The sequence below is a fragment of the Acinonyx jubatus genome, chromosome B4 (assembly GCF_027475565.1).
Source record: "Acinonyx jubatus isolate Ajub_Pintada_27869175 chromosome B4, VMU_Ajub_asm_v1.0, whole genome shotgun sequence".
Classification (NCBI taxonomy): domain Eukaryota; kingdom Metazoa; phylum Chordata; class Mammalia; order Carnivora; family Felidae; genus Acinonyx; species Acinonyx jubatus.
In genome coordinates this window covers 245,318-270,379 of record NC_069387.1, presented here as the reverse complement: position 1 = coordinate 270,379, position 25,062 = coordinate 245,318, and the positions used below count along the sequence as shown (strand labels likewise).

Genomic DNA, 25,062 nt, shown 5'->3' with positions numbered 1-25,062 from the left:
GACAGTGTGGCCTGTCAGGAAGGAGAGGTAGCCAGGCGCTCGGGCCGTGGTCGCACGGAGGCTGCTGCTCCCGCCTCTGAGGGCGGCTGGTGCCAGGCAGGGAAGTTACGAAAGATGAAAACGTAAAGTCCTACTTGCTATTACGGTCTCAGCTACCAGTTCTACTCAAAACAGAGGCAGGACTCCGTTATTTCAAAGGATGGGAGCAGAGATTTCTTGGTGAGATCCTGTCAGACCCCAGCCCCAGGAGGTGGCTTTCAAGAAGGCTTCCAGACACAGCTGCATGGCGGGAGCTCTGTGAGCCGGGCTGAACTGGCGTGAATTTAGGGGGAAAGCAAAGCACAAACATGTTTTGGCATTGTGTTTGTATCATGTTTGCAATTTGGGAAAACCATAGGCTATTTTATCGGAGGGTGTTATCTGGGATTCCCAGGACCTCCTCAGGAGGTGGGATAGGTCCCACCCTGTGGCATTTGGGTCGGGGGTGCTGGGACAGCGCTGTTGTCCTCAGCTCTGTGACCCCCCCCCCAAAAAGACTGGAGTCCCTGCTGTATTAATAGTTAGAGGCCAGCAAATAAATGTCCTCATCTCATCTGACTTAAAACTGGAAAAGACTTCTTTTCTGGTATTCTGTATGTCGATCGCTTCTTTCAAATACGCTCGGATATACTTACCACCCTAAAGGTTGAGGGTGTCTCCTTACTTTTAAGGAAAGACGGACTGACCGCATGTTGCCACTGTCCGAGGTTTGCATGAGTGAGAAGATGTTTCACGGTTACATGAGCTAAGGAAATCTTTGTTTATGAGCATTATCAGAAACTCTGCTTTTTTTCCTACTGAGAGGTAGAATGAGTTTAGACCTCATGTGATGACATCAGAGGGAACCAGGTTTAATTTTGGCTCTGCTGCTGCACCCTGACCCTAGGGCTTTGGGAGAGCACCCTGAGGGTTGGGGCGTGTCTGCCGGCCCCACTGGGGCTGAGGGCTGCAAGGAATGTGGGCTGGCCTACTGCAGGTGCACAGAAGCTGGTCCGAGAACGCACTCTACTCCGTGATGTTGAGGTGCGGAGCGACGTTACAGGTGTGAGAGCAGCCCTCCCAGGAGACTGCAGTGCTGGCCCGGCCATTTCCTTGGGAGCACAGCGACCCTGGTAGAAAGGAGCATGCTACCCTCGCTCAGTGGCCCCACTCCTTTGCATCTCGCAGTCAGGAGTAGTTTTAGACTTTTGTTTTTAAGCAGCTCGAGCACCATTGTGGCGAAGTTCCCACGTGTTTTCCGTTCCCTACACAGAGCGCCACGATGCCCTGTATGTGGTGGGGGCTCTGGATGAGGCAATGGAGCTGCGGGGGATGAGGTATCACCCGATAGACATCGAGACCTCAGTCATCAGAGCCCATAAAAGCGTCACAGAATGGTGAGTAGTGGGTGGGTGTGTGCACAGTGGCACGGGACAGAGACTGTGTGGCATTGGGAATGGACGGGGGGCCTGTGCAGGAGAGCTTCGGCTTTGGATTGTAGACCTTTACCTTCGGTGCTGATAACTTAGCCGCAAAAGGGCACTCTTGGCGTAGAGTCCACAGATTGCGTGTTTTCCTGAGAAGGATGCGCCTGGAGAGCGAGGCCCGGAAATTGTCACTTACTTGCGTTGAGTCTGCGAGAGGGTCACATGGGGAAAACGGACTGCACACAGGCGCACGAGCAGGCACTTCAGAGTGAGGGTCCTTCACAGGCCGTAAGGCTGAGACGGGAGGCAGTTACACACCAGATGCCCTCCAGCAGGCCGGGGGCCCCGGGGCCTGTCCTCCTGGAGCCGGGCTCCCTCCCTCCCTGGTCCATTTGGGTGGCGGCGTTGACGGTGGCCCACGGTGCCTGGGGCTGGCCTGGAGGCCGCAGCGTGGAGCCCTTCCTCAAGCTCACGGAGCGCCTTCACGTGGTGTTTAAGAGTGAAAAGTGGCTCAGCACCCGTAGCTGTAGGTTTGTGCGTTTGGTGGGTCCCGGAGCCAGCAGAGGCCTGACGAAGCTGCTCTCGAACCCAAAGGGAGGCACGTTCCGAACTGTCTTGTGAGCAGTTTTTCCTCGTGGGTAGATGGGCCTGAGATCGTTCATTGCGTCCGTCCTGTGAGCGGATCGCAGGCTGGTTATCTGTTGGCGTTTACTGAACGGGAACACAGAAAGCTTGGCAGGATGGAAGAGATGGGAGAGCCATCACTCCCCGCACGGTCCTGTGCTTCAGACTTGGACGCGTGCCTGCTCTCCCTGAATCTGCGGAAGCTGCCTGTCCGCTTGCGTGTAGACAGGAGACGGAAGCCCTAGAAAGACCCCGGCCCAGAAATGGCACCGGGCCGCACCCCGGTTCCAGCCTTCCAGCTCTGTGTCTGTGAGAAAATACTTCAGACTGCTTTGCACCGCCTCCCTCTAGCGTTTTCTGTGTAGTTGCAAAGGGCTGTCTGCCCCTCACAGGTCTGTGGCAGGTGCTCCTTGCTGCCCCTTGTGGTCTCTGTTCCAGGGTTCAGGGTTTTGTTCTAAGCACTGCTGTTGCCACCTGCTGTGTGGCCTCACCCGAGGCGTGTCAGGCCCCGTGCTCCGCTCTGTTCACGTGTGCACCGGAAAGACAGCGGCTTGATTGTGCTGGGCTTTGTCCGCCGGCAACTGCCCAGTGCAGCCTACTGTGTCGTTCTTGCTCCTTCTTCCTTCCCTCACCGGGCCTGTGCTGCTCCGCCAGCGCGCCCTGTCAGGTATCTCGGACCAAGGCTGACACGTGTGTCACTCGATGTGACTGTGCACAGCGGCACAGTCCCGCTAGCCACATCTTTCCCTTCTCATCCGTCGTCTCCAGAGGTTGACATCTCTGGGCCTAGGAAAGCTCTGTTGGAAGGAGAGAGATGTTGGCCCGCCCACAGCTTCCTGGCAAAGCCCTCCCCCATCCAATACAGAAATCCAGCCTGGTTCCTAATACTGTGTCCTCAGTGTCAAATGCTATAATTAAATTATGCCCAAAGTGGCTACTATGTGTATCTAACCTGTGATATCACAAACTCAGGATGGGCTCACTCGGGCCATGCAGAGCAATATTTCAGAGTCACAAAGAGTCCCAGCACATCTTGGGAACAGACCTCGGCAGGACTGTTTCCTTGGGTACACGCGCTTATCACCAGGCCAAACCCAGAAGCCGTAATCTGTCGAACACGTTCTCTGCTCTTTCCTTCCTCGTTAATATATTTACTGGTCATTCTAAACAAGATGTGTGGAGTGTCTTTCCCGAATAAATGTGTTCTGAAGCTATTAGAAAACATAGTGAGTTTCCCAAACACGTGCTGCCCCATAGAACCTCTGTGCGTCTGGCTGGAGAAGCAGATACCAGCAGCCCCCTGCAGGCCCCTGGAGCCTGGCCTCCTCCTGCACACAGCCCCTTCGCCCTGGGACCCTTCTGACCTCCGCGGCCAGTGGAGCGTGTGCACCAGGAGCAGTGGCCACTAACGCCCTCTTACTACCGCTTTCTAACGACCGACCGTAAAAGTTCAGGTGGCTGGCAGCGTAAAGCAGCACCAAGCTTAGGCTTCCACAGACTGGCCGGACCAAATACTCTGGGTGACCTTCCATTGAAAGATCCCAAATAGAACACTTCTGGGTCCATCTCTGATGTTCTTCAGGAATTGTTCCCCATACAGGTCACCTCTTGCTGCGTTCGACTCACCCCAGACTCAGTACTAGAAACAGTTACTGTGCCCCCGTGTGTGCAGTTGCCCCCTGGCTTAACTGGCCCCAGTGTGACGGGACCCGTGGTCAGCTGCACACAAAGCTGGCCCTTCTTCTCCATGCTGCTCGTGCTCCCTCAGTGCCCCCCTCCCACTGTGGCACAGGCAGGGCAGGACCAGCCCCAAAGCCCCAGCTGTTCCCCAGCCTCTGCTGACTTACCCCTGGCCTCAGGCCCAAGGGGGGGACACAGGCTTCACCTTAGGGGCACAGCGCACAGGTGCTGGGGCTCCTGTGCTACCCGACCGCGGCGTGTCCCTCGGCAGCGGCTGAGGGCAGAGGGCAGGGCCGCTGTCAGGGTGATGCCTAGCACAGAGATCGCGTGCACGCGCAGCAGCCACCATGAGTGCCGCCGTTAGAAAACGCCAGCGACAGGCTTGTGTGCGGCACTTAATGAGCTGACGGCCGTGGGCTCAGAGAGATGGTCAGCGCACAGGCACATCCAGAAAGAGCCAGATGGATGGGACTTGTTGACAAGAAAGCCTAGTTGTTCAATGAAAACCTCGCTGTATAGTGATGATTTTCTCTCTCTTCCAGCGCTGTGTTCACCTGGACAAATTTGCTGGTGGTGGTGGTTGAGCTTGATGGGTCAGAGCAAGAAGCCTTGGACCTGGTCCCCTTGGTGACCAATGTGGTCCTGGAGGAGCACTACCTGGTGGTGGGGGTGGTGGTTGTGGTGGACATCGGTGTGATCCCCATCAACTCCCGGGGAGAGAAGCAGCGCATGCACCTGCGTGATGGGTTTTTGGCCGACCAGCTGGACCCCATCTATGTGGCCTACAACATGTAGTCTCGTCTCTGGCTCCCGTGGACCTTTCCAGGGAAGGAAACGTTTTTCTCAGTGTCACTGAAGTTTGCAGACACGAGGGCAACATTCACTGGGATGGAGCCTTTGGTCACGCCTCAGCGAGACTCCACAGCAGTCCTGGTTGGCATGGGGGTGAAATGTGAAATGTGAATTTACCACTGAAGTTTGCTCAGAAGGACTTTGGATTACTGCCTTCAGTTTGTTGGAAAACCCATTTCAAAAACTTTCTTTTCTTTTCTTTTTTTTTTTTTTTTAATTATTGGATAAGTGCTTTCTTCGTAAATGTGGTATTTTGTTAAGCCAAAATAGCAATTAAAAAATATTCTGCCCTCAAGATGGGTTCTTTTAAACAATTTATGTAGTGTGACAAAGAATTGTTTTCTCTGTTTAATGTGTCATGAAATCTTAATGACATGGACCTTGTTACTGATTTAAGCCATTGCTAGATCTTATCCTTTTAGGAAAGTTTGTTGAGGTACGAGGAAACCTTCCAAATAGCACCTTCCAATTAGATTTTAGCAGCTTTCTTTGTCAGAAATGTACCGAAGAAACAAAGGCTAGCATACGGCCTTGGAAGTTAGCATAGAGTGAGAAGGAATTATACATAAGGTGTATTTCGGCAACTATCTTGCAGATAACTTTGTACTAAACTAAAAAGATAAAGTAAGTTAACTTCTTCATATGTAATTATGTACAAAACGTTTAATTTATTTTGATCTCTTTAGAAGTATAAAAGAGAAAAAACATTCAAGAACATTAAAGTCTTGTAATGTTTGCTAATATAAAAAAGTGTTGTATTATCTTGCGTGGATAGTATCACAACAAATATATATATATGAAATATAAATTCACTAATGAACAAAGGAGATTTTAAAGTTTAAAATGCAGAACCTGTCACTTGCATGGTGTCCCCTCCACTGTACTGTAGATAAAGAGAGATTCTCTCACACCCACTTTGCTGATGTGAGCAATCACAGATTGCCGGTAGCCCGGTCTAAATGTTTCTTCTAGAACCAGAGACCAGCAAGTGAAGTTACTGCCATCTCAGAGATGGGGAAGGAATTTGAGGCTAAATGTGCACTATCTTTCCTTTGCTGTGGGGGCAACAGCGAACGGTGTGCCAGCATGTGCTTAGTACGCGGAGCGGGCATTAGGGAAGGCAGGTGTGTGTGGCACTGTTCTCTTAGCTGCAAGAATTCGCTGCACAACGTTCCTCATCATTTTTGTTAGTGTCACCCCTTTTGGTCCTTGGTATGAAAAGGAACGATATTCTGTGGTCATTTGCACTGGGTTGTGTTGATTCCCCTCAGATGGCCACTGTATGGAGTGGACAGAGTGTCCGGAACAGCTTTAAGGGAAAAGACTCACCTAGGAGATCGTCTCCTCGGCCAGCTCTCTGGGGTTCCCTGCCCCGGCGTGAGCAAAACCCACAGGGAACTCGCATGAGCTGCCCCCGGACTCCTAACAGAGCCACTGGCTGGAGCAAGAAAGCCTCACAGCTGCCTTCATCTCGCCACCTGTGGATAACACGTTTCTGATTTCCGTCTCTTGCTGCTGCTGCTGCTGCTGCTGCTGCTGCTGCTGCTGCTGCCGCCTCACACGCCTTCCAGTTTTCATGTCTCACCTGTACACTCCTTGATTGAATTGGCCCATCTGTGTCCAGCCAAGAAGAGGTGTCAGCTGTCCAAGCGTGATTTATCTCGTAACTGCCCCAATATGACCCCGCAGTGGCTCTCGTTGCTAGAAATGCATGACCAAGATTGTTGCTGGGCAAACTTTAGATTCTCTTTTCGTTACATTGTAGGCAATGTCTTCACCTGCCTTTGCTATATGCGCCAGCAGTAAGCCCTTTGCTAAAAGAGAGTTTTGTTTGACTTCCGAGATCCAAGGCTACTTGTTTTCTTACAATTTTAAGTGGCGTTTTTAAAACTTTGTCTGCATGTGGGGTGCATCGTTCCATCTCCACAAATTAGTTGATTTTTAAAATATTATTTGACTTCATTGCTGTGTGAATATTTCTACACGCTTCAGATACACATTCCTACAGTCTTCTGCTTCCTACGAGGGGCGGGGGGAATCCCCACCACACACAGAAAAAAGACATTTTCTTACACATACCAACCTTGTTTAAGGGGAAGGATGGTTTAAGGCTTCAGATCATGTACTGATTAGGAAACACAGTTGCAGGAGAACTTGTGAGGTCTAGCTGATGTCGGAAGCAAACAAACCAGGTGTCACTTCCAGTAGGACCTTCACATGCAAGGCGGTGCGGTTGTGAACATGGTTAGTGACGTCCTATCATCTCTCATGTTAGAGTTGAGGTCAAAGGGTTGGGGGCTGGGATCAAAGGTCATTTGTGCAAGAAAAAGGAAAGGAAACCCGTTTCAGCAATAAAGAAGGATCGTTCTGTATTAGAAATTGTGCTGTAGATAAATCATTCATGAGAATGTAACAATGTTTGTCTTGTGACCTTGTGCTTTTGAAGTCAGACAAAACCGTGTAATCAACTTGCACAAAGAAGGGTACACAATGAACATTGAAACACAGACCTAACCCAACAGGGCGGCTTCCTCATGGTGCTTGTTTATTATATATATTTAATCCTGCTTGACACTTTACCCAAGGGAAACTGTCCCTTTTATCAGTTGAATGTTAGCAGCGTTATTTCATAGAGTGTGGTGACTGGTTAGAGAAATTCATGTACTCAACCAATCACGGTTTCAAACAAAATTTTTATGTGCAAAGGACGGCAACCTTCTCGTATGTTAAACCACCAGTAAGCTTTGTACATCTGTGATAACGCCTGTTTTATATTCAAATGAACAAATAAAAGCTTTTATTTTTGTTGCTCTGAAAATAGCAGTTTCTTAATTGGTCCCCTGGAAAACTGCCTGGGACAGGTTCAATCCCAGGAAGGAAGTGACTCCTGCAGGGAAATGGGAAATGTATCTGACTCTGTTTACATAATTTGTTGCATTACTTATTAGTACAGATAATCATACTTTGAACAATGTTTAAATTTTGATGTGGGCATTTATTGCTTAAAAAATTCCTATGGCAACATGTTTTGTGAAATGTTTTTTTTTTAATTCTTTTAAATATATCTAAATATATTTGTTCACATTTGCTGGAAGTGTACAGATTCTTGCTAGATTTGGGGGACAAAGAGTAAGCCTGAGTCCTGTGTGCAAATACTTTGTCAGCTGTATGACAGGGGACCTCTGCATGTCAGGAAGTAGGACCAGCTGACTCTTCCAACCCAAGTTGTCTTTGTTCATCTGACGACCAGAAGCTCTTGTCTTTTGCCCAAGATCTGAGAATTCTTTCAGGTTTGTGTCGCAAGGGCAGGGGCAGGCGCACGGACCTTCAGCCTGATGGTTCTCAAGAACTCCGCTGTATACACACCAAAACCAGTAGACCTCAAATGTGCGCCGCGAAGCGCCCGCGGGGCAGCGGCCCCCGCGCCCCGCCGTTCGCCCCTGAGCACCCCTGCCTGTGGCGCTGGAGACGCCCCACGCGGGCGCCTCGGACCTCGCGAGCTGGGGGCCCGAGACCCGCTGACAGCCACGTGGTCCTGAGCGGCCATGCTTCGGACGGCGCAGGCGCGAGTGTGCGTGCGTGCGTGCGTGCGTGCGTCCGTGCTTTCAGCTGTGGCGGCCTGCTCCGTGCGCTGCAGCTCCACGGCGGTGGGTTCCCGGACCCGGCCGCCCCTGTGCGGTCGTCTGCCCTGCGGCCTCCTGCGCGCGCGGACGGAAGGCCCCCTCACGCGTGCCCCCCGTGTGCGCCCCCGCACCGTAGTAGCGTGTCGGGCCTCTAGACCCAGTGGGGGGTCCGGAGCCACCCGGCGGGACAGAGGTCGGCCGCGTTCCCGACGCTGTCACCGGGGCGTGAGCGTCCCGCGCACCTGCCATCCGGGCTGGCAGTGGGTAGGGGAAGCCTTCGTGGTTTGGCTGTGTCTGCCGCCCCCACGGCATAGATCTCTAGGCACACGACCCCTGCAGGTCGGCCCGTAGGCCTTCCTCCCCTGAGGCTCCGTTCTCGCGCGTGTCGGGACCGAGCCCCGAGAGGGAGACCGTGTGTGGCAGGCGGGAGGGTGGGGCACGGCGTGTGGTGTGGCCGGGGGAGATGCGTCCACCGCCCCGAGGACGGCGTGCAGGCCCCGCCTGCACTCCTCCAGGAGCGGGCTGGAGCACTGACCTGGGAGGGAGGAGAGTGAGCGGGAGGAAGAGCCCGCCGGCGCCCAGTGCCGAGGAGGGCGGGGGCGGCAGCCCCGCTGTGCGCACTGCTGTTCCCTGAGCCCGTGTGGACGCGTGCTCTCTGTCTTCACCTGCCCGCTCGCCGTGCTGTCTCCGCCACGGAGCCCCGCACAGAGCGGGCGTTCTGTAAGCGCTGGCCGGACGCAGGACGTCCTGGTGGGTAAGTGTCTGAGGATCCCTGTGCCCGCAGGGCTCGAGCCCCGGTGGGAGGCGGACAGCTCGGGACGCGGTAGGGGCTGCTGGAGGCTCGGCGAGCGGTACTTACTTTCGTCCTACGCGAGGCGCCAGCGAGTGCTGACAGCCACGCAGGCCTTGTTGCCACACGTGTGCACTGTAATGACCCGCCGTTGGAGCGCAAGCGCCCCTGCCACCTGACCAACGGCTGGAAATACCAGAAAGACGGTGGGGGGCAGCCACGGGGAAAGGGGAAGGTGGTGAGAGAGGGGCGGCGCGGTTCTCGAATGGGGGACTGGTTCCCCGGGTAACAGCACGGTAGGGAGCTCTGGCAAGCCGCGAAGTAGCGTCGTTCGAGAGCGGGCACCACGGATGCGAGCGTGCAGGTGCAGTAAGGGGGCAGGTCGGGGCAAAGGTCAGCGACTGGAGCCCGTTCCCTGCTTAGGCCAGAGAGGAGCCGAGGGGAAACGTTCCCCGTCCTCGCTGCATTGTGAAGGGACTGTGCCGAGAAACACGGGTGGATGGCAGCCACGCCCATGCATGCTGGCTGCCCCTTCGGGAGGACGTCGGCAGACCCCGGGTCACTGCCCAGCAGTAGTGTGCCCCTGAAGCCTGAACGTGGATCCAGAGCGGCCCCCAAGGCACCCGGGACCGGCCTGGTCTTGTGCGGTAACCCTTGGTGAGTCCCTGACGAGTGGCTGTGCTTCCTGCGTCCACCAGGTGTCCCTTCTCACGCTCACCAGGCAATGGCAGGTGGAACCTGTCCTGGTCACCATCAGACGGCGTTCCATCGAGGACTAAGTTCCTGAAGTCCCCGGCTCTGGTGTGTGGTCAGTGACTAGGGCACAGCAAGCAGTGATTCTCGGGGACAGAGTGTTGTCATCAAGAGGCGCTACCAGGTCCTGAGTGCGTCCGGGGTCTTTGTCACCCAGGCGATGACGTAAGCGGGTGCGTAGATTGAAAGTAAGTGGACGTGTGCCACCAGCACTGTGCTTCCTGGAGATGGACAGGCGCCTCTGAAGATGGAGCTGGCGGGCATGGACGGGCTGTAGGGATTCCTTTGGTGACAACCGTTAATCGCTGGCGGGCAGTTATGCCTGAAAAGCTAACAAGGCGCAGCGGTTATGCCGCGTCTTGGCACCAGCTGCAGCCAGGGTTTAACCAGCTCTTTGCCAGCCTGCCGTGGGAGGGCCAGGGAGTTCAGTGGTGCGGGCTCTGCCGGCCAGGCGGTTTCTGTCTCAGCCGCTCGTTGCTGATGGTGCGACACAAAGGCAGCCCTCAAGTAAGCAGACACAGGAATGTGGGTTTTGTTTCAGTTCCCCATCGTGAAGTACTATTCCATTGACTTTTCTCAACTATCTAGAAGCCTTGGGTTTAGAAGCTTTGCCATTTTTAGCTTTGGGTCCTACAAACAGCAACCACATTTGGCCCTGAGGTCATCGTCAGCTGATTCCTGTTCTAAGATGCAAAGTAGTAAGGAAACTTCTGAGAAGTAACTTTTGACTCCGATTTTTCCTTCCACAGGAGTTAGTTTCTGAGTCTGGTAGTTCGGTCTTTAAACAATTTAATGTTCCAACTTCTCTGTTGTTCCCTTATCAATAAATATCTGAGCACCAACCATTTGAAGTTGCGGGGTAAAGCGAAGGAGCCCCATCACGCTCCCAGGTTTGAGGTCTGGCAGAGGCTGAGAGGCAGCTGGTCGGAGACTGAGATGTAGTCTTGGCTGCACACAGAGGGGATCACGTGAGCTTTACTGTCTCCAAAACCAAGGGGTAAGACGAGATGATCGCCAAGGTCTCAGTTGCCCCACGTACACTGTTCTTTAAACTGATTTTCTAGCTGAAATGTGGGCATGAAGTCGAGCACTCATTTAACCTTGTTTCCTTGCCATAAACAGCTAGTTCTTGTAACAAACCTGAGTCCAGACGTGATAACCCCCCTGGGGAGCTGGACCTGCTCAGAGAGGAAGTGACTTATTTCTCAAAGTAAACCCAGAAGGTAACTGAAGACATGCTTTGGGTTGTTTGGGGCATTGTTTTTGTGTTTCAGATTTTTTTGTTTTTTCGCTTGTGCAGTGGTTGCACAAGGGTGAATGTGTCAGGTTGATGGGGTCTTGGTGGGTAAAGGAGTCAGGACCAACACGTGGTTGTCACTTTCCCAGTCAACACTCCTCCCTTAACTTAGGAGTAAGGGTGTTGGGGGTCCTGTACTGAACAGAATATTCCAGGGCTCCAATTTTCTAAAATGCAACAAAATCCCCCCAAATGTCAAGATTCTTTTTAAACAGCAGAGTTCAGAATTGCTCTTAGTACCTAATTGATAATATAGCGGCAGAGGCAACCATATTTGCTGTGCGTCCTTGACTCTGTCACCTGTTTAAGGACCTGTGGAGAGGCACTTAGGGAGATCTTTAAAGAGACCCCATGATCCTTGGCAATATGAATAGTGGAACTCTCCATTTGGTTAAAGTTAAAGTCAAATAATCAGGTATTCATATGTTAAATACTCTGTGTAAAAGGATCCTGCGAAAGCATGACCTGTGGGAAATGATTTTCTGCAAATGCCTTCTTTTCCCCCATTGCTGCCTCTTTGTTTCTTCCAGCCTGTCCTTCCAGATCTGTCTGACACAGGTACTCAGTTCAGCTCAGCCATGCGCTTGATGGCCCCTTGATGTTCAGAGAATAAGGTCAGTGGGTCTAATGGCCTTTAAGGAGTTCCTACCATGTCTAGAGCACTTACGTGAGTATAGAAAAGGAGTTCCAGGAGGCACAAAGTTGCCAATGACAACAGTCTAATTAGGGAAATAAAGCTGGAAAGCAAGAATTGGACTGGTACGTTACGTGTGCATGTGTGAAGACCTCCGCTAGGAACGATGCCATCAGGGAAGGAGAAAGAGGAGACAGAGATCACTGTCATCTGCCATCAGTATCCCACCATTTACCACGTGGGCTAGTAGGAAAGCCTAAATTTTCATTTTTGAGAAAACGTAACTTTTAAAACTTTGGTATTTTTATTATAGTTGACCCATAATGTTACATCAGTTTCAGGTGCACAGCACAGTGATTTGACAATTGTGTACGTACACAGTGTTCACCACAGTAAGTATAGTTACAGTTGTCAGACAGAATTATTATATTCTTGGTTATAGTCCCTGTGTTGTACTTTTCTTTTTCATTCCCCTGATTGGTGTGTTTTATAACTGGACATTTGTATCTCTCAGTTGTCTTCATCTATTTTTACCCCCCACCCCTCCCCCCCCCCCCACCCTCCTGGAAACCACAGGTTCTCTGTATTTGTGAGTCTGTTTCTGTTTTTGTTTATTCATTTGTTTTGTTTATTAGATTCAGCATATAAATGGAATTGTATAGTATTTGTCTTTGTTTAGATCATTTCGCTTGGCAGAATACCCTCTACGTCCGTTCCCACTGTCACAAATGGCAAGATCTCTTTTGTGTGTGTGTGTGTGGCTGAGTAATATTCCTCTGTGTGTGGGGGGCGGGGGCATCTTAATCCATTCATCTGTTTGTGGACACTTAACACTGCATCCATACCCAATACTGCAGTAAACATAAGATGCATATATCTTTTTGTCCTAGCATTATTGTTTTCTTTGAGTAAATAACCAGTAATGGAAAAGCTAGATCATTTGGTGTTTCTATTTTTAATATTTTGAGGAACCTCAGTAGTGTTTTCCACAGTTGCACAAATTTACATTCCTGCCAACGGTGCATGAGGGTTCCCTTTTCTCCAAATCCTCACCAATATTTGTTATTTCTTGTCTTTTTGATACTATCTATTCTGATAGGTGTAAGGTGATAACTCATTGTGGTTTTGATTTGCATTTCCCTGATGGTTAGTGATGATGAGCATCATTTCATGTGTTTCTAGATGTTTGTACATCTTCTTTCGAAAATAACTATTCTGGTCCTATGCCTCTTTTTAATTATTTTTTATTGAATTGTAGGAGTTCTTTATGTACTTTGAATATTAATCTTTTATTAGATGTATCATTTGCAGATATTGTCTCCCATTCAATAAGGTTTATTTTTGTTTTGTTGATTTCTTCCTTTGCTGTGGAAAAGCTTTTTATTTTGGTGTAGTCTCATTTCTTTCTTTCTTTTTTTTTTAACTTTTGTTTTCCTTGCCTGAGATTTGTCTATAAATATGTCGCTAAGGCTGCATTGAGTTTATTTTTGTGTATGTTGTAAGAAAGAAGTCCCATTTTATCATTTTGCATGTAGCAGTCCAGTTTTCCCAACCCCATTTATTAAAGAGACTGTCCTTTCTCCAATGTGTGTTTTTGCCTGCTTTCTTGTATATTAATTGACCACACTAGCATGGGTTTATTTCTGGGCTCTCTATCCTGTTCACTGATCTGTGTCTTTTTTTGTGCCAGTACTATACTGTTGGATTACTATAGCTTTGTGGTATATCCTGAAATCTGGGATTGTGATACTCCAGTTTTGTTCTTCTTTCTCAAGATGTTTGCTTAACCAGGGTCTTTTGTGTCTTACAGTTTTACAATTTTAGGATTATTTGTTCTGGTTCTGGTTGAAAGAAATTGTGTTAAATCTGTAGATTGCTTTGAGTGGCATGGACATTTTAACAACATTAATTCTTCCAGTCCGTGAGCATGATAATATCTTTCCATTTGTGTCGTCTTCATTTTCTTTCATAAATGTCAGAGTTTTCAGAGTCCAGGTCTTTCACTTCCTTGGTCAACTTTATTCCTAGGTATTTTATTCTTTTAAAAAAAAATTTTTTTTTTAATGTTTACTTCTGAGACAGAGAGAGAGACAGAGTGTGAATGGGAAAAGGGAAGAGAGAGAGGGAGACACAGAATCAGAAGCAGGATCCAGGCTCTGAGCTGTCAGCACAGAGCCCAACACGGGGCTCAAACCCACAAACCATGAGATCATGACCTGAGCTGAAGTCGGTCGCTCAACCAACTGAGCCACCCAGGAGTCCCTATTTTATTCTTTTTGGTACAACTGTAAATGGGATTGCTTTCTTAATTTTTTTCAGTTACTTTGTTACTAGTGTATAGAAACACAACAGATCTCTGTGTTACTTTTGTATCCTGCAATTTCATTGAATTAATTTATTAGATCTAATAGTTTTTTTGTGGTCTTTAGGGATTTCTGAATATACATAATCTGCAAAATAGTGACAGTTTTACTTTTTCCTTTCCAGTTGGATGCCTTTCATTTCTTTTTTTTAAAAACATTATTTTCTGAGACACTTCCTGAATCTCAGAACCTGGACACTATATGATTTCTCCTTCATAAAGCCATTACTTTCAAGAGTGGGAAACATAACTGGCTTTTTTGACACAGGGAAGAGGGCAGAGACTTAGAATGCCAACACAGGAATTCATCTGAAACGGAAGATCAAAATAAGGCCATGGCCAGAGATCTAAGGAAAACAGATGTAAGTAACATGACTGATGGAGAATTTAAAGCAACAATCATTATTGATTCTCACTGGACTTGAGAAAAGAATGAAAGTCAGAAATGAAAAATGTAAAAACTGAGATTGGAATCAGTCTTGATGCAATGAACACACGCTGGAAGAAGCAGAGTAATGAATTAGTGATTTAGAAGACCAAATGATAGAAGATACTGAAGCTGAACATAAGAGAATAAGAAGAATTATGCAGTATAAGAATAGACTTAGGAAACTCAGTGACTCCATAAAACATAAAAACATTTATATTATAGGAGTCACAGCAGAATAGCAGATAGAAAAGGGGGCAAGAATTTATCTGAGGAAATCATAGATGAAAACTTCCCTAATCTGGTAAAAGAAATAGACATTCAGATCCAGGGGGGCACAGAGAACTCCCATCAAAATCAACAAAAGCAGGCCAAGACATAGTTAACTAAATTTGCAAAATATAGTGATAAAGAAAAAATCTTAAAAGCGGCAAGACAAAAGAAGTCCTTAAGTTACAAGGGAAGTCCCATAAGGCTAGTTGAAGATTTCTCAACAGAAACTTGGCAAGCCAGAGGGAGTGATATGATTGACATTCAGAGTTCTGAATGGGAAAAATCTGCAGCCAAGAAAGCTCTATCCAGCAAGGCTGTCATTCAAAATAGAAGGAGAGATAAAGAGTTTCCCAGAAACAAAAACTAAAGGAGTTCATACCATAAAGGAATGAATTGATAATAATACAATAATATAGGGGACTTTTACACCCTGCATACATCAATGGACAGATACCTAAACAGAAAATCAACAGTGAAACAATGGCTTTGAATGACACGCTGGACCAGCTGGACTTAACAGATACATTCAGAACATTCCAACCTAAAAGAGCAGAATACACATTCTTTCAGTTGCACATGGGACATTCTCCACAATCACATACTAGGTCACAAAGCAGGCCTCAACAAATACAAAAACATTAAAATCATACCATGCATATTTTCTCACCACAAGGCTGTGAAATTTGAAGTCAACCAAAAGGAAAAAAAATTGGAAAAACCACAAGTACATGAAGGTTAAACAACATGCTACTAAACAGTGATTGGGTCAACCAGGAAATGCAAGAAATTTAAAAAATATATGGAAACAAATGAAAGTGAAAACATGACTGTCCAAAACCTTTGGGATGCAGCAAAAGTGATCCTAAGGGGGAAGTATACAGCAATACAGGCCTACGTCAAGAAGCAAGGAATGTCTCCTCTTTCATTTCTGATTTTGAGTCCTCTCTCTCACTTTTGTTTTTTGATGAGTTTGGCTAGCGTTTTATCAATTTTATTTTCAGAGAACCAGCTCCTGGTTTTGTTAATCTGTTCTGTTTTTGTCTTATTTCATTTGTTACTGCTCTAATCTTTACTATTTTTGTTCTCCTTCTGGTTGTAGGTTTTGTTTGTTCTCTTGCTAACTGCTTTAGGTGTCATGTTAGGTTGTTTATTTGAGATTTTTCTTGCTTCTTGAGGTAGGCCTGTACTGCTATAGACTTCCCTCTTGGAATAGCTTTTGATGCATCCCCAAGGTTTTAGACCCGTGTTGTGTTCAGTTTATTTGTCTCCCTGTAGTTTTTTTATTTACTTTTTGATTTCTTGGTTGACCTGTTCATTGTATAGTAGCATGTTATTTAACCTCTCCGCTATTGTGTTGTCTCCAGATTTTTTTCTTGTGGTCGATTTCTAGTTTTATACCACTGTGGTTGGAAAAGATGTGTGATATGACTTCTACTTTTTGAATTTGTTTAGACTGATGTGGTGGCCTAACATGTGATCTGTTCTGGAGAATGTTCCATATGAACTTGCAAAGAATGTGTATTTTGCTTCTCCGGGGTGGAATGTTCTGAATATGTCTGTAGATCCATCTGGTCCATTGTGTCACTTAAAGCCACGGTTTCCTTATTGATTTTCTCTTTCGACGGTCTACCCACTAATGTAAGTGAGGTGTTAAAGCCCCCTACTATTTTTGTATTACTGTTGATAACTTTATGTTTGTTAAAGTCTATTTTGTCCCATATAAGCATTGTTACCATAGCTTTCTTTTAACTTCCATTTGTATGATAAACATTTTGCCATCCCTTCACTTTCAATGTTCATGTATCTTTAGTTCTGAAATTAGTCTCTTAGCAGCAGCATACAGATGGGTCTTGCTTTTTTATCCATTCAGTCGTCTATGTCTTTTGATTGGAGCATTTAGTCCCTTTAAATTAATTGATAGATACGTACTTATTGCCGTTTTGTTACTTGTTTGGGGGTTATTTTTGTAGTTCTTCTCTGTTTCTTTTTCTGTCTTTTGTTTGATTGCTTTCTTTGATGATATTCTTGCCTCCCTTTCCCTTTTATTTTTTGCATATATACCATAGGTTTTTGATTTGTGGTCACCATTAGCTTTTTATGTAACATCTTATGCATATAATGGTCTCTGTTAAGCTGATGGTCACTCAAGCTTGAACCTATTCTAAAAGCACTAAACTTTTACTCCCCACCCCTGTGTTTTATGTATATGCTAGCATACTTTACATCCTTATATTTTATGAATCCCTTGACTGAGTTTTGTAGATATACTTGATTTTACTGCTTTTATGCTTTAACCTCCACACATTCTGGAGTTTTTGGTTTTGTTTTGTTGGGTTTTGGTTTTGTTCTGTTTTGTTTTAGAGACAGAGAGAGCACATAAGCAGTAGAGGGAGAAAGGAAGAATCTTAAGCAGGCTGCACACCCAGCATGGAGCCCAACATGGGGCTCCATCTCAGGACCCTGAGATCATGACCTGAGCCAAAATCAAGAGTTGGATGCTTAACTAACTGAGTCACCCTGGCACCCCTAACCCCCATATGTTTCACGGGTGATTAATCTACTACTTTTATTTTATTTATATGTACCTGTGAAATTTTTTTCTTTTCTTGGGCTGCCTTGGGCTTGTGGTGGGTTAGGCCAGATGTCTGGCAGAGATGCAGTGGCACTGAACTGCAGGGTGCCCACCCTGTGTTATCCCCTGAGGGGCTTGTCTGCCCCCAGCCCACTGGTATGGCTGCCGTTGAAGTGGTGTGTGTGTTTAGCTCTTTGTCTCCCCAGAGAAGGAGTCATTTTGGGGTGGTCCTGGCCACTTTCAGGGCTTGTGGTGCTCCTTTAAATGGACACCTACTGAGTGGGACAGGTTGAATGGGGTCGATCCACAGAAGAATGCTGGGGCAGGGTACACTCTCAGCAAAGCTAGTTGGAGGGTATTGGTGCTGGTTCCTGCAGATGTCCATGTATTGAGGCTGGAGTGGAGCGAAATATAAATGTCACCCAACAGCTCTTTCATTCTTGGAGAAATCTAGAGATCCGTGCCCTTCCTGTGTACAATCGGAGGTTAGTAAATAAATCATCCTGTGTACCCCAGGGGGTTTTCATACTGCTGCTCCTATGCTGTAGCTCAGTGGGGTTGTTTGTTGTGCTTTCTCTTTAAGTGCAGGAACTCCATGTCCTCCTGCTTGCTCGCTCGCTTGCTCACTCGCTCGCTCACTCACTCACTCTCCCAGAGCCAAGCCCACTGAATTTTAAAGTTCCCAATGTTAAGCCCCACTGATTTAAAAAAAAAAAAAAAACCTCATGAAGTTAAGCCTTTCTGGTCTTCTAAGCTCTGATGTAGATTCATCTTCCTAGTGTGGGTCCCCTGTGCCTGCAGTGGACAGTGTGGGGTCTGCTTGTCTCCTCTCTCCATGCCTGCAGTGTCCCTCCCTCCTATGGACAGTCCTTCGGGTCATTTTGGTTCCAAACCATGTCCTCTCCCCTTTTTACCCTCTTTGATATAGCCTCTTCTGTACATTTACTTGGGGAGAGTCTGTTCTGCCAGTCTTTAGGTGGTTTTCTGGGTGATTTACACTGATGTGAGTGTTATCAGGGTTTGTCTGTGGGATGAGATAAGCTTAGGATCCTCCTGCTCCACCATCTTCCCTGGAAGCTTTACCTTTTATTTCTTTTTTCTTGTCTGATTTCTGTGGCTAGGACTTCCAGTACTGTGTTAAATAGAAGTGGTGAGAATAGACATCCTTGTCTTGTTCCTGATCTTAGAGGAAAATGTTTTCGTTTTTCACTAGTGAATATGATGTTAGCTGTGGGTTTATCGTATATGATGTTTATTATGTTGTGATATGTTTCCACTAAACCTACTTTGTTGACCACTCATACCATGAATGGATGTTGAGTTTTGTCAAATGCTTTCTCTTCGTCTGTTGATGAACACAAGGAGAACATATGCCCAGAGCCGTTGGCTTGGAAAATGAGAGGGACCAAATGTCATGAATTCTTGCAATCAGTGGGACTTAAAGCCTGGAGTTTTAAAGGTCAGCTGGCTTGGCTGGGATAGATCCCAGAGGGCACTGCCCTGCTCCTAGAGAGAAGGCAGGCCAACAGCCCTGGCAGGGAGCTTGGAAATAGTGATCTGAAGAACGCCTGTTCTTCAGCACACGGGGGGTGAGAATTATGTACTCTTGTTTTTGTCTTGTTTTGTGTGTATTGTTTTGTGCTAGTGCTAGAGACACTAGCAGCAGCCATGTTTGCTATCTCATTCTGCTGTGCAGATTCCAGCACTGGTGGGCACCATTTTGGGATCCTTCCTCTAAGCTGCTAATCCCAGGGGTCCCTGCCCTGCTGAGAGTCCCCCACAGTCCTATGCTTTCGCTGGGCCTTATACCTAACAGTGTGATAACCCTGTCCAGTAGCTCCCCAGCAGTAGTCATGGCCCTGCCACAACAGGAGGCACATATAGCCCACACAGGACACCTCTGGAGCACCTGGCTGTGGTGTCCAGGAATTACTGCACTTCTACATCCCAGAGGATGTCTCCTGCATAAATCCACTGTCTTCAAGATTGGGAGACATAGCTGTACTACCTAGTACATAGAAACAAACACAAAGAGTCAGACAAAATGAGGAGACTGAGGAATAGATTCTAAATGAAAGAATAAGACAAAAACCTCAGGAAAAGAACTAAACAAAATGGAGATAAGCAACCTACTCAATAAAGGATTCAAAGTAATGGTCATAAAGATATTTACCAAACTGAGAAGAGTGGTTTATAAGCACAGTGAGAAGTTACACAAAGATAAAGAAAATATAAGAAAGTACCAATCTAAGCTGAAGAATACAAAAACAGAAGTGAAAAATGCTCTTGGGAGAAAAAAACAGTAGATTATATGATACAGAATAACGGATCCATTATCTGGAAGATAGGGTAGTGGAAATCACCCAAATTGAACAGCAAAAAGAAAAAAAAAAACTAAAAGATATGATAGTTTGAGGGACCTCTGGGATGTATCAAGGATATTAACATTCGCATTATAGGGGTCCCAGAAGGAGAAGAGAGAGAAATGGGCAGAAAACTTATTTGAAGAAATAATAGCTAAGATATTCCCTAACCTGAGAAGGGAAACTTTTCATGAAGGAAACAGATATCTAGGTCCAGGAGGCACAGATAAACCCAAAGCAGTCGACATCAAGACACATTATAATTAAAATGCCAAAAATTAGAGGATCTTAAAAGCAGCAAGAGAAAAGCAATTAGTTACATATAAGGGGATTCCCATAAGACCATCAACTGATTTTCCAGCAGAAACTTTGCAAGCCAGAAGTGAGTGGCACAATATATTCAGAGTGCTAAAAGGAAAAAAAAAACACAAAAAACAAAAAAACCAACTTAAAACCAAGGATATACTTCCCAGCAAGGTTGTCATTCAGAATTGAAGGAGAGAGAAAGAGTTTCCCAGACAAGTAAAAGCTGAAGGAACTCCATCACCACTACACTGGCTTTACAATAAATATTAATGGGAATTCTTTAAACAGAAATGAAAGGTCATAACTAGAAGTAAGAAAATATATGAGAGAAATAATCTCACTGGTTATAATGCAAACATATAGAAAACATAGTGGATAGACAACTTATGAAGCTAGTATGATGGTTAAAAGACAAATTTAGCAAGATCAACTAAACCTACAGTAAGTAGTTAAGGCACACAATAAATAAAAAGATGTAAAAATATGATGTCAAAAGCATAAACATGGGTTGGGGATAAAAATGTAGTCATTTTTAGGATGCATTCAAACTTAAATGACTGCCGACTTAAAATAGACTGCTGTGTATATAGGTTACTATCCGTGAACCTCATGGTAACCACAAATCAGAAACCTATAATAGATATACAAAAAATAAGAGCATTGGATCCACATATAACAGTAACTAAAGAAAGCTATAGGGTCTCTAAGGAAAGGAACAAGAGAGGAAGAAAAGAACAGAAGAACTATAAAAACAACCAGAAAATAATAAACAAAATGGTAACAAATGAATACCTATCACTATTTAAGTGTTTATTTGTTAATGTCTGAGAGAAAGAGGGAGCACAGGGGAGGGGCACAGAGAGAGGGAGAGAGAGAATCCCAAGCAGGCTCCACACTGATAGTGTGGAGCCTGACGTGGAGCTCAATCTCACGAACTCTCAGAGCATGACCTGAGCCAAAATCAAGAGCTGGACACTCAACCTACTGACCCACCCAGGTGCCCCAATCGCTGTTTACTTTAAATGTAAACCTACTAAATGCTCCAACCAGAAGACATAGCTGGCAGAATGGACTTAAAAAAAATTAAAGATCATCAAATGCTGCCTACAAGAGGTGCACTTTACCTACAGATACATACAGACTGAAATTTAAGTGATGGAAAAATATACTTCATGCAAACAAACTGAAAGAAAGCTGGAGTAGCAATATTTATATTAGGGTAAATAGACTTTAACACAAAAGCTGTAACAAGAGACAGAGAAGGAGATTCCATGATGATAAAAGTGATCAATCCAACAAAAAGATATAATACTTGTAAATATTTATGCACCCAACATAGAACCACCTAAATATATAAAGCAAATTATTAACAGAAGCAAAGGGAGAAATTGACAGTAATATAATAACAGTAGGGGACTTTACATGAATAGGTAGATCATCCAAGCAGAAAATTAACAAGAAGCATGGGCTTTAACCACACGTTAGACAACACGGACTTAATATAAACAACATTCTATCCAAAAATAGTAGAGTAGACATTCTTCTCAAGTGCACATGGAACATTTTCTGGGATAGATCACGTTAGGTCACACACAAAACTCAGTAAGTTTAAGGAAGACTGAAATCATATCAGGAATCTTTCCCAACCACAATGGTAGGAAACTAGAAGTCAACTACAAGAAAAAAATTGAAAACACACACACATACGTGAAAACCAAACAACATGGTGGTAAACAACCAGTGGATCAGTGAATAAATCAAAGAAGAAATTTGGTGAGGTATTTTGTGAAATAAATATGAAAACACAATGCTCCAAAACCTAGGGGATACAGCAAAAGTAGTTCTAAGGGAAGTTTATACAAGCTCACTTCAGGACACAAGAAAACAATCTAACTTTACAACTAAAGAACTAGAAAAAACAAAACCTTAAGTTAGTAGGAAGAAAACAATAATAAAGATCAGAGCAGAAGTAAATGTAGTAAATACTAAAAAACAACATAAAATATTAAGGAAACTAACAGTTTTTTAAAGATAAACAAACTTGATAAACCATTAACAAGACTCATCAAGAAAAAGAAAGGCCAAATACATACAGTAAGAAATGAAAGAGAAGTTACAACAAATGCCACACAAATACAAGGGATCTTAAAAGACAACTATGAACAGTTATATGCAAACAGAGTGGACAACCTAGAAGAAATGAATAAACTCCCAGAAACGTACCATTTTCATAGATTGAATCAGGAAGAAATAGAAAATCTGAACAGACTGATTACTAGTAATGAAATTAAACCAGTACTCTAAAGACTCCCAACAGACAAAAGCCTAGGACCAGATGGCTTCACAGGTCAGTTACCAAACATTTTTTTTTTATTCAAGTATAATTAACATACAGTGTAATATTAGTTTCAGGTGTAGAATATAGTGATCCAACAATTCTATACATCACCCTGTGCTCATCACAACAAGTGCACTCCCTAATTCCAGTCACCTGTTTTACCCATCCCTTGCCTAACTTCCCTCTGGTAACCCGTCAGTTGTCAATAGTTAGGAGTCTGTTTCTTGGCTTGCTCTCTCTTTTTATCCCTTGCTCATTTGTTTTGATTCTTAGATTCCATGTAAGTTCTACCAAACATTTAAAGAAGAGTTAATACCTATTCTTCTCAAACTATTCCAAAAAATTGAAGAGGAAGGAATGGTTCCTAGCTCATCCTGCAAGGCTAGCGTTATCCTGATGCCTAAACCAGACAAAGCCACAGAAGGAAGGAAAGAAAGAAGGGAGGGAGGGAGGAAAGAAGGAAAGAAGGGAGGGCAAAAGAGAGAGAAAGAGAAAGAGAGAAAAGAAAGGGAGGGTGGGAGGGAAAAGAAGGAAGGAAGGAGGGAGGGAGCAAAGAAGGAAAGAAGGGAGGGCAAAAGAGAAAGAAGGAGAAAAGAAAGAAGAGAGGGAGGGTGGGAGGGAGAGGAAGGAATGAAGGACGGAGGGAAGGAGAGAGAGAAAGAAGAGAAAGGGAAGAAAGAAAATTACAGGCCAGTATCGCTGATGAACATAGATGCAGAAATCTTTACCACAATATTAGCAAATTGACCTCAACAATACATTAAAAGAATCGCACATCCTCATCAAGTGGGATGTCTTTCAGGAATTCAAGGATGATTTAGTATCTGCAGATCAACCAACATGATATACCATGTGAATAACATAAGGATAAAAATCATGATTATTTCAACAGATGCAGAAAAAGCATTTGACAAAAGCCAACATACATTTATGTGAAAAACTCTCAACAAAGTAGGTGTAGAATGTTCTTCAAAATAATAAAGGCCATATATGACAGACCCACAGATAACATCATATTCAACAGTGAAAAGTTGGAAGCTCTTCCTCTAAGATCAGGAACAAGACAAGGATGCCCACTCTTGCCACTTCAATTCGACATTATTGGAAGTCTTAGCCACATTAATTAGGCAAGAAAAGAAAAGACATCCATATTGTAAAGGAACAAGTAAAATTTTCACTATTCTCAGATAACATGATACTATGTATTGAAAACCCTAAAGCCTCCACCAAAAACTATTAGAACTGATAAATGAATTCAGTAAAGGTGCATGATACAAAATAAATATATAGCAGCAGTTTCTTGCATATCTGTACACTGCTAACAAAGTAGAAGAAAGAGAAATTAGAAAACTATCCCAATTTGTTGTTGCATCAAAAAAAAAACAAAAAAACAAAAAACAAAAAAAACAAAAAACAAAACCTAGGGATAAATTTAACCAGAGAGGTTAAAGATCTGCATGCTAAAATTAAAAAAAAAAATGTAAGATACTGAAGAAAGAAATTGAAGATGACACAAATAAATAGAAAACGACATCATACTCATGAATTGGAGGAATTAATACTGTTAAAATGCCCATATTACCCCAAACAATCTACAGGTTCAGTGCAATCTGTATCAAAATACCAAGGCATTTTTCACAGAACTAGAACAAAGAATCCTAAAATTTGTGTGGAACCACAAAAGACCCTGAACAACTAGAATAACCTAGAGAAAAAAAGAACAAAGCTGGAGGCATCATACCAGATTTTAAAGTAAACTACAAAGCTATTGTAGTCAAAACAGTATTGATATTGGCACAAAAATAGACACATAGATCAATGAACAGAATAGAGAGCCCATAAATGAATCTATGCTTATATGGTCAATTAACAACAAAGGAGACAAGAATATGCAATAGAGAAAAGTCAGTCTCTTCAATAGATGATGTTCAGAAAATTGGATAGCTACATGCAAAAGAATGAAATTGGATGACTTTCTTGCACCGTTTACAAAAATAAAAATGGAATGGAGACTTAGGTGTAAGACCCAGAATCATAAAATTCCCATAGAAACATAGGCAGTATTTGACATTGGTCTTAGTGATATTTTTTGGAGCTGTCTCCTCAGGCAACTAGAACAAAAGCAAAAATAAACAAATGGGACTACATCAAACTAAAAAACTTTTGCACTGCGAAGGAAACCATCAGCAAAACAAAAAGACAACCTTACTGAATGGGAGAAAATATTCTCAAATGATCCAGTAAGGGGTTAGTACATCCAGTAAAGGATCAACATCCAAATACACAAAGATCTCCAACTCAATATAAGAAACAGTGTGATTAACAAGTGGGTGCAGGAACTGAATAGACAGTTTTTCAGAGAATATATACTGATGGCCAGTAGGCACATGAAAAGATGCTCAACGTCACTGATCAGCAGGGAAGTACAAATCAAAACCACACTGAGATACCACCTCACACCTGTCAGAATGGCTATAAACAAAACAAGAAATAACAAGTGTTGGCAAGGACGTGGAGAAGAGGTAACTTTGCACACTGTTGGTGGAAATGGTAAATTAGTGCAGCCACTGTGGAGAACAGATGTTCATCAAAAAGCTAAAAGTAGAAATAGCATCTGAACCAATATTCTACTTTTAGGTTTTTATCTGAAGAAAATGAAAACACTAATTTGAAAAGACATATGCACCCCTATGTTCACTACAGCATTATTTACAACGGCCAAA

At 44.7% G+C, this 25,062-nt stretch overlaps 1 protein-coding gene and 1 long non-coding RNA gene across 15 annotated transcripts in view; both read left to right on the top strand.

Annotated features, from left to right (window-relative positions):
• DIP2C (disco interacting protein 2 homolog C) overlaps positions 1 to 7,690 on the top strand; it is a 408,190-nt gene extending 400,500 nt beyond the window's left edge. For all 10 annotated transcript variants that reach the window (XM_053225170.1, XM_053225168.1, XM_053225171.1 and 7 more), the window contains 2 exons: positions 1,292 to 1,415; positions 4,292 to 7,690. In XM_053225170.1, the coding sequence (XP_053081145.1) occupies positions 1,292 to 1,415; positions 4,292 to 4,544 (377 nt within the window). In that variant the 3' untranslated portion in view covers positions 4,545 to 7,690. The remainder of the gene's footprint in view (positions 1 to 1,291; positions 1,416 to 4,291) is intronic.
• A 583-nt stretch (positions 7,691 to 8,273) lies between these two features.
• The window catches only part of LOC128316257 (uncharacterized), a 41,932-nt gene continuing 25,143 nt past the window's right edge, over positions 8,274 to 25,062 (top strand). Inside the window, exons 1-3 of one of the 5 annotated variants that reach the window (XR_008299844.1) lie at positions 8,274 to 10,274; positions 10,890 to 10,990; positions 11,595 to 11,678. This is a non-coding gene — a long non-coding RNA (uncharacterized LOC128316257). Of the gene's footprint in view, positions 11,679 to 25,062 lie in introns of all 5 variants that reach the window. The other 4 variants (XR_008299845.1, XR_008299843.1, XR_008299842.1 and 1 more) reach the window with 4 other exon arrangements.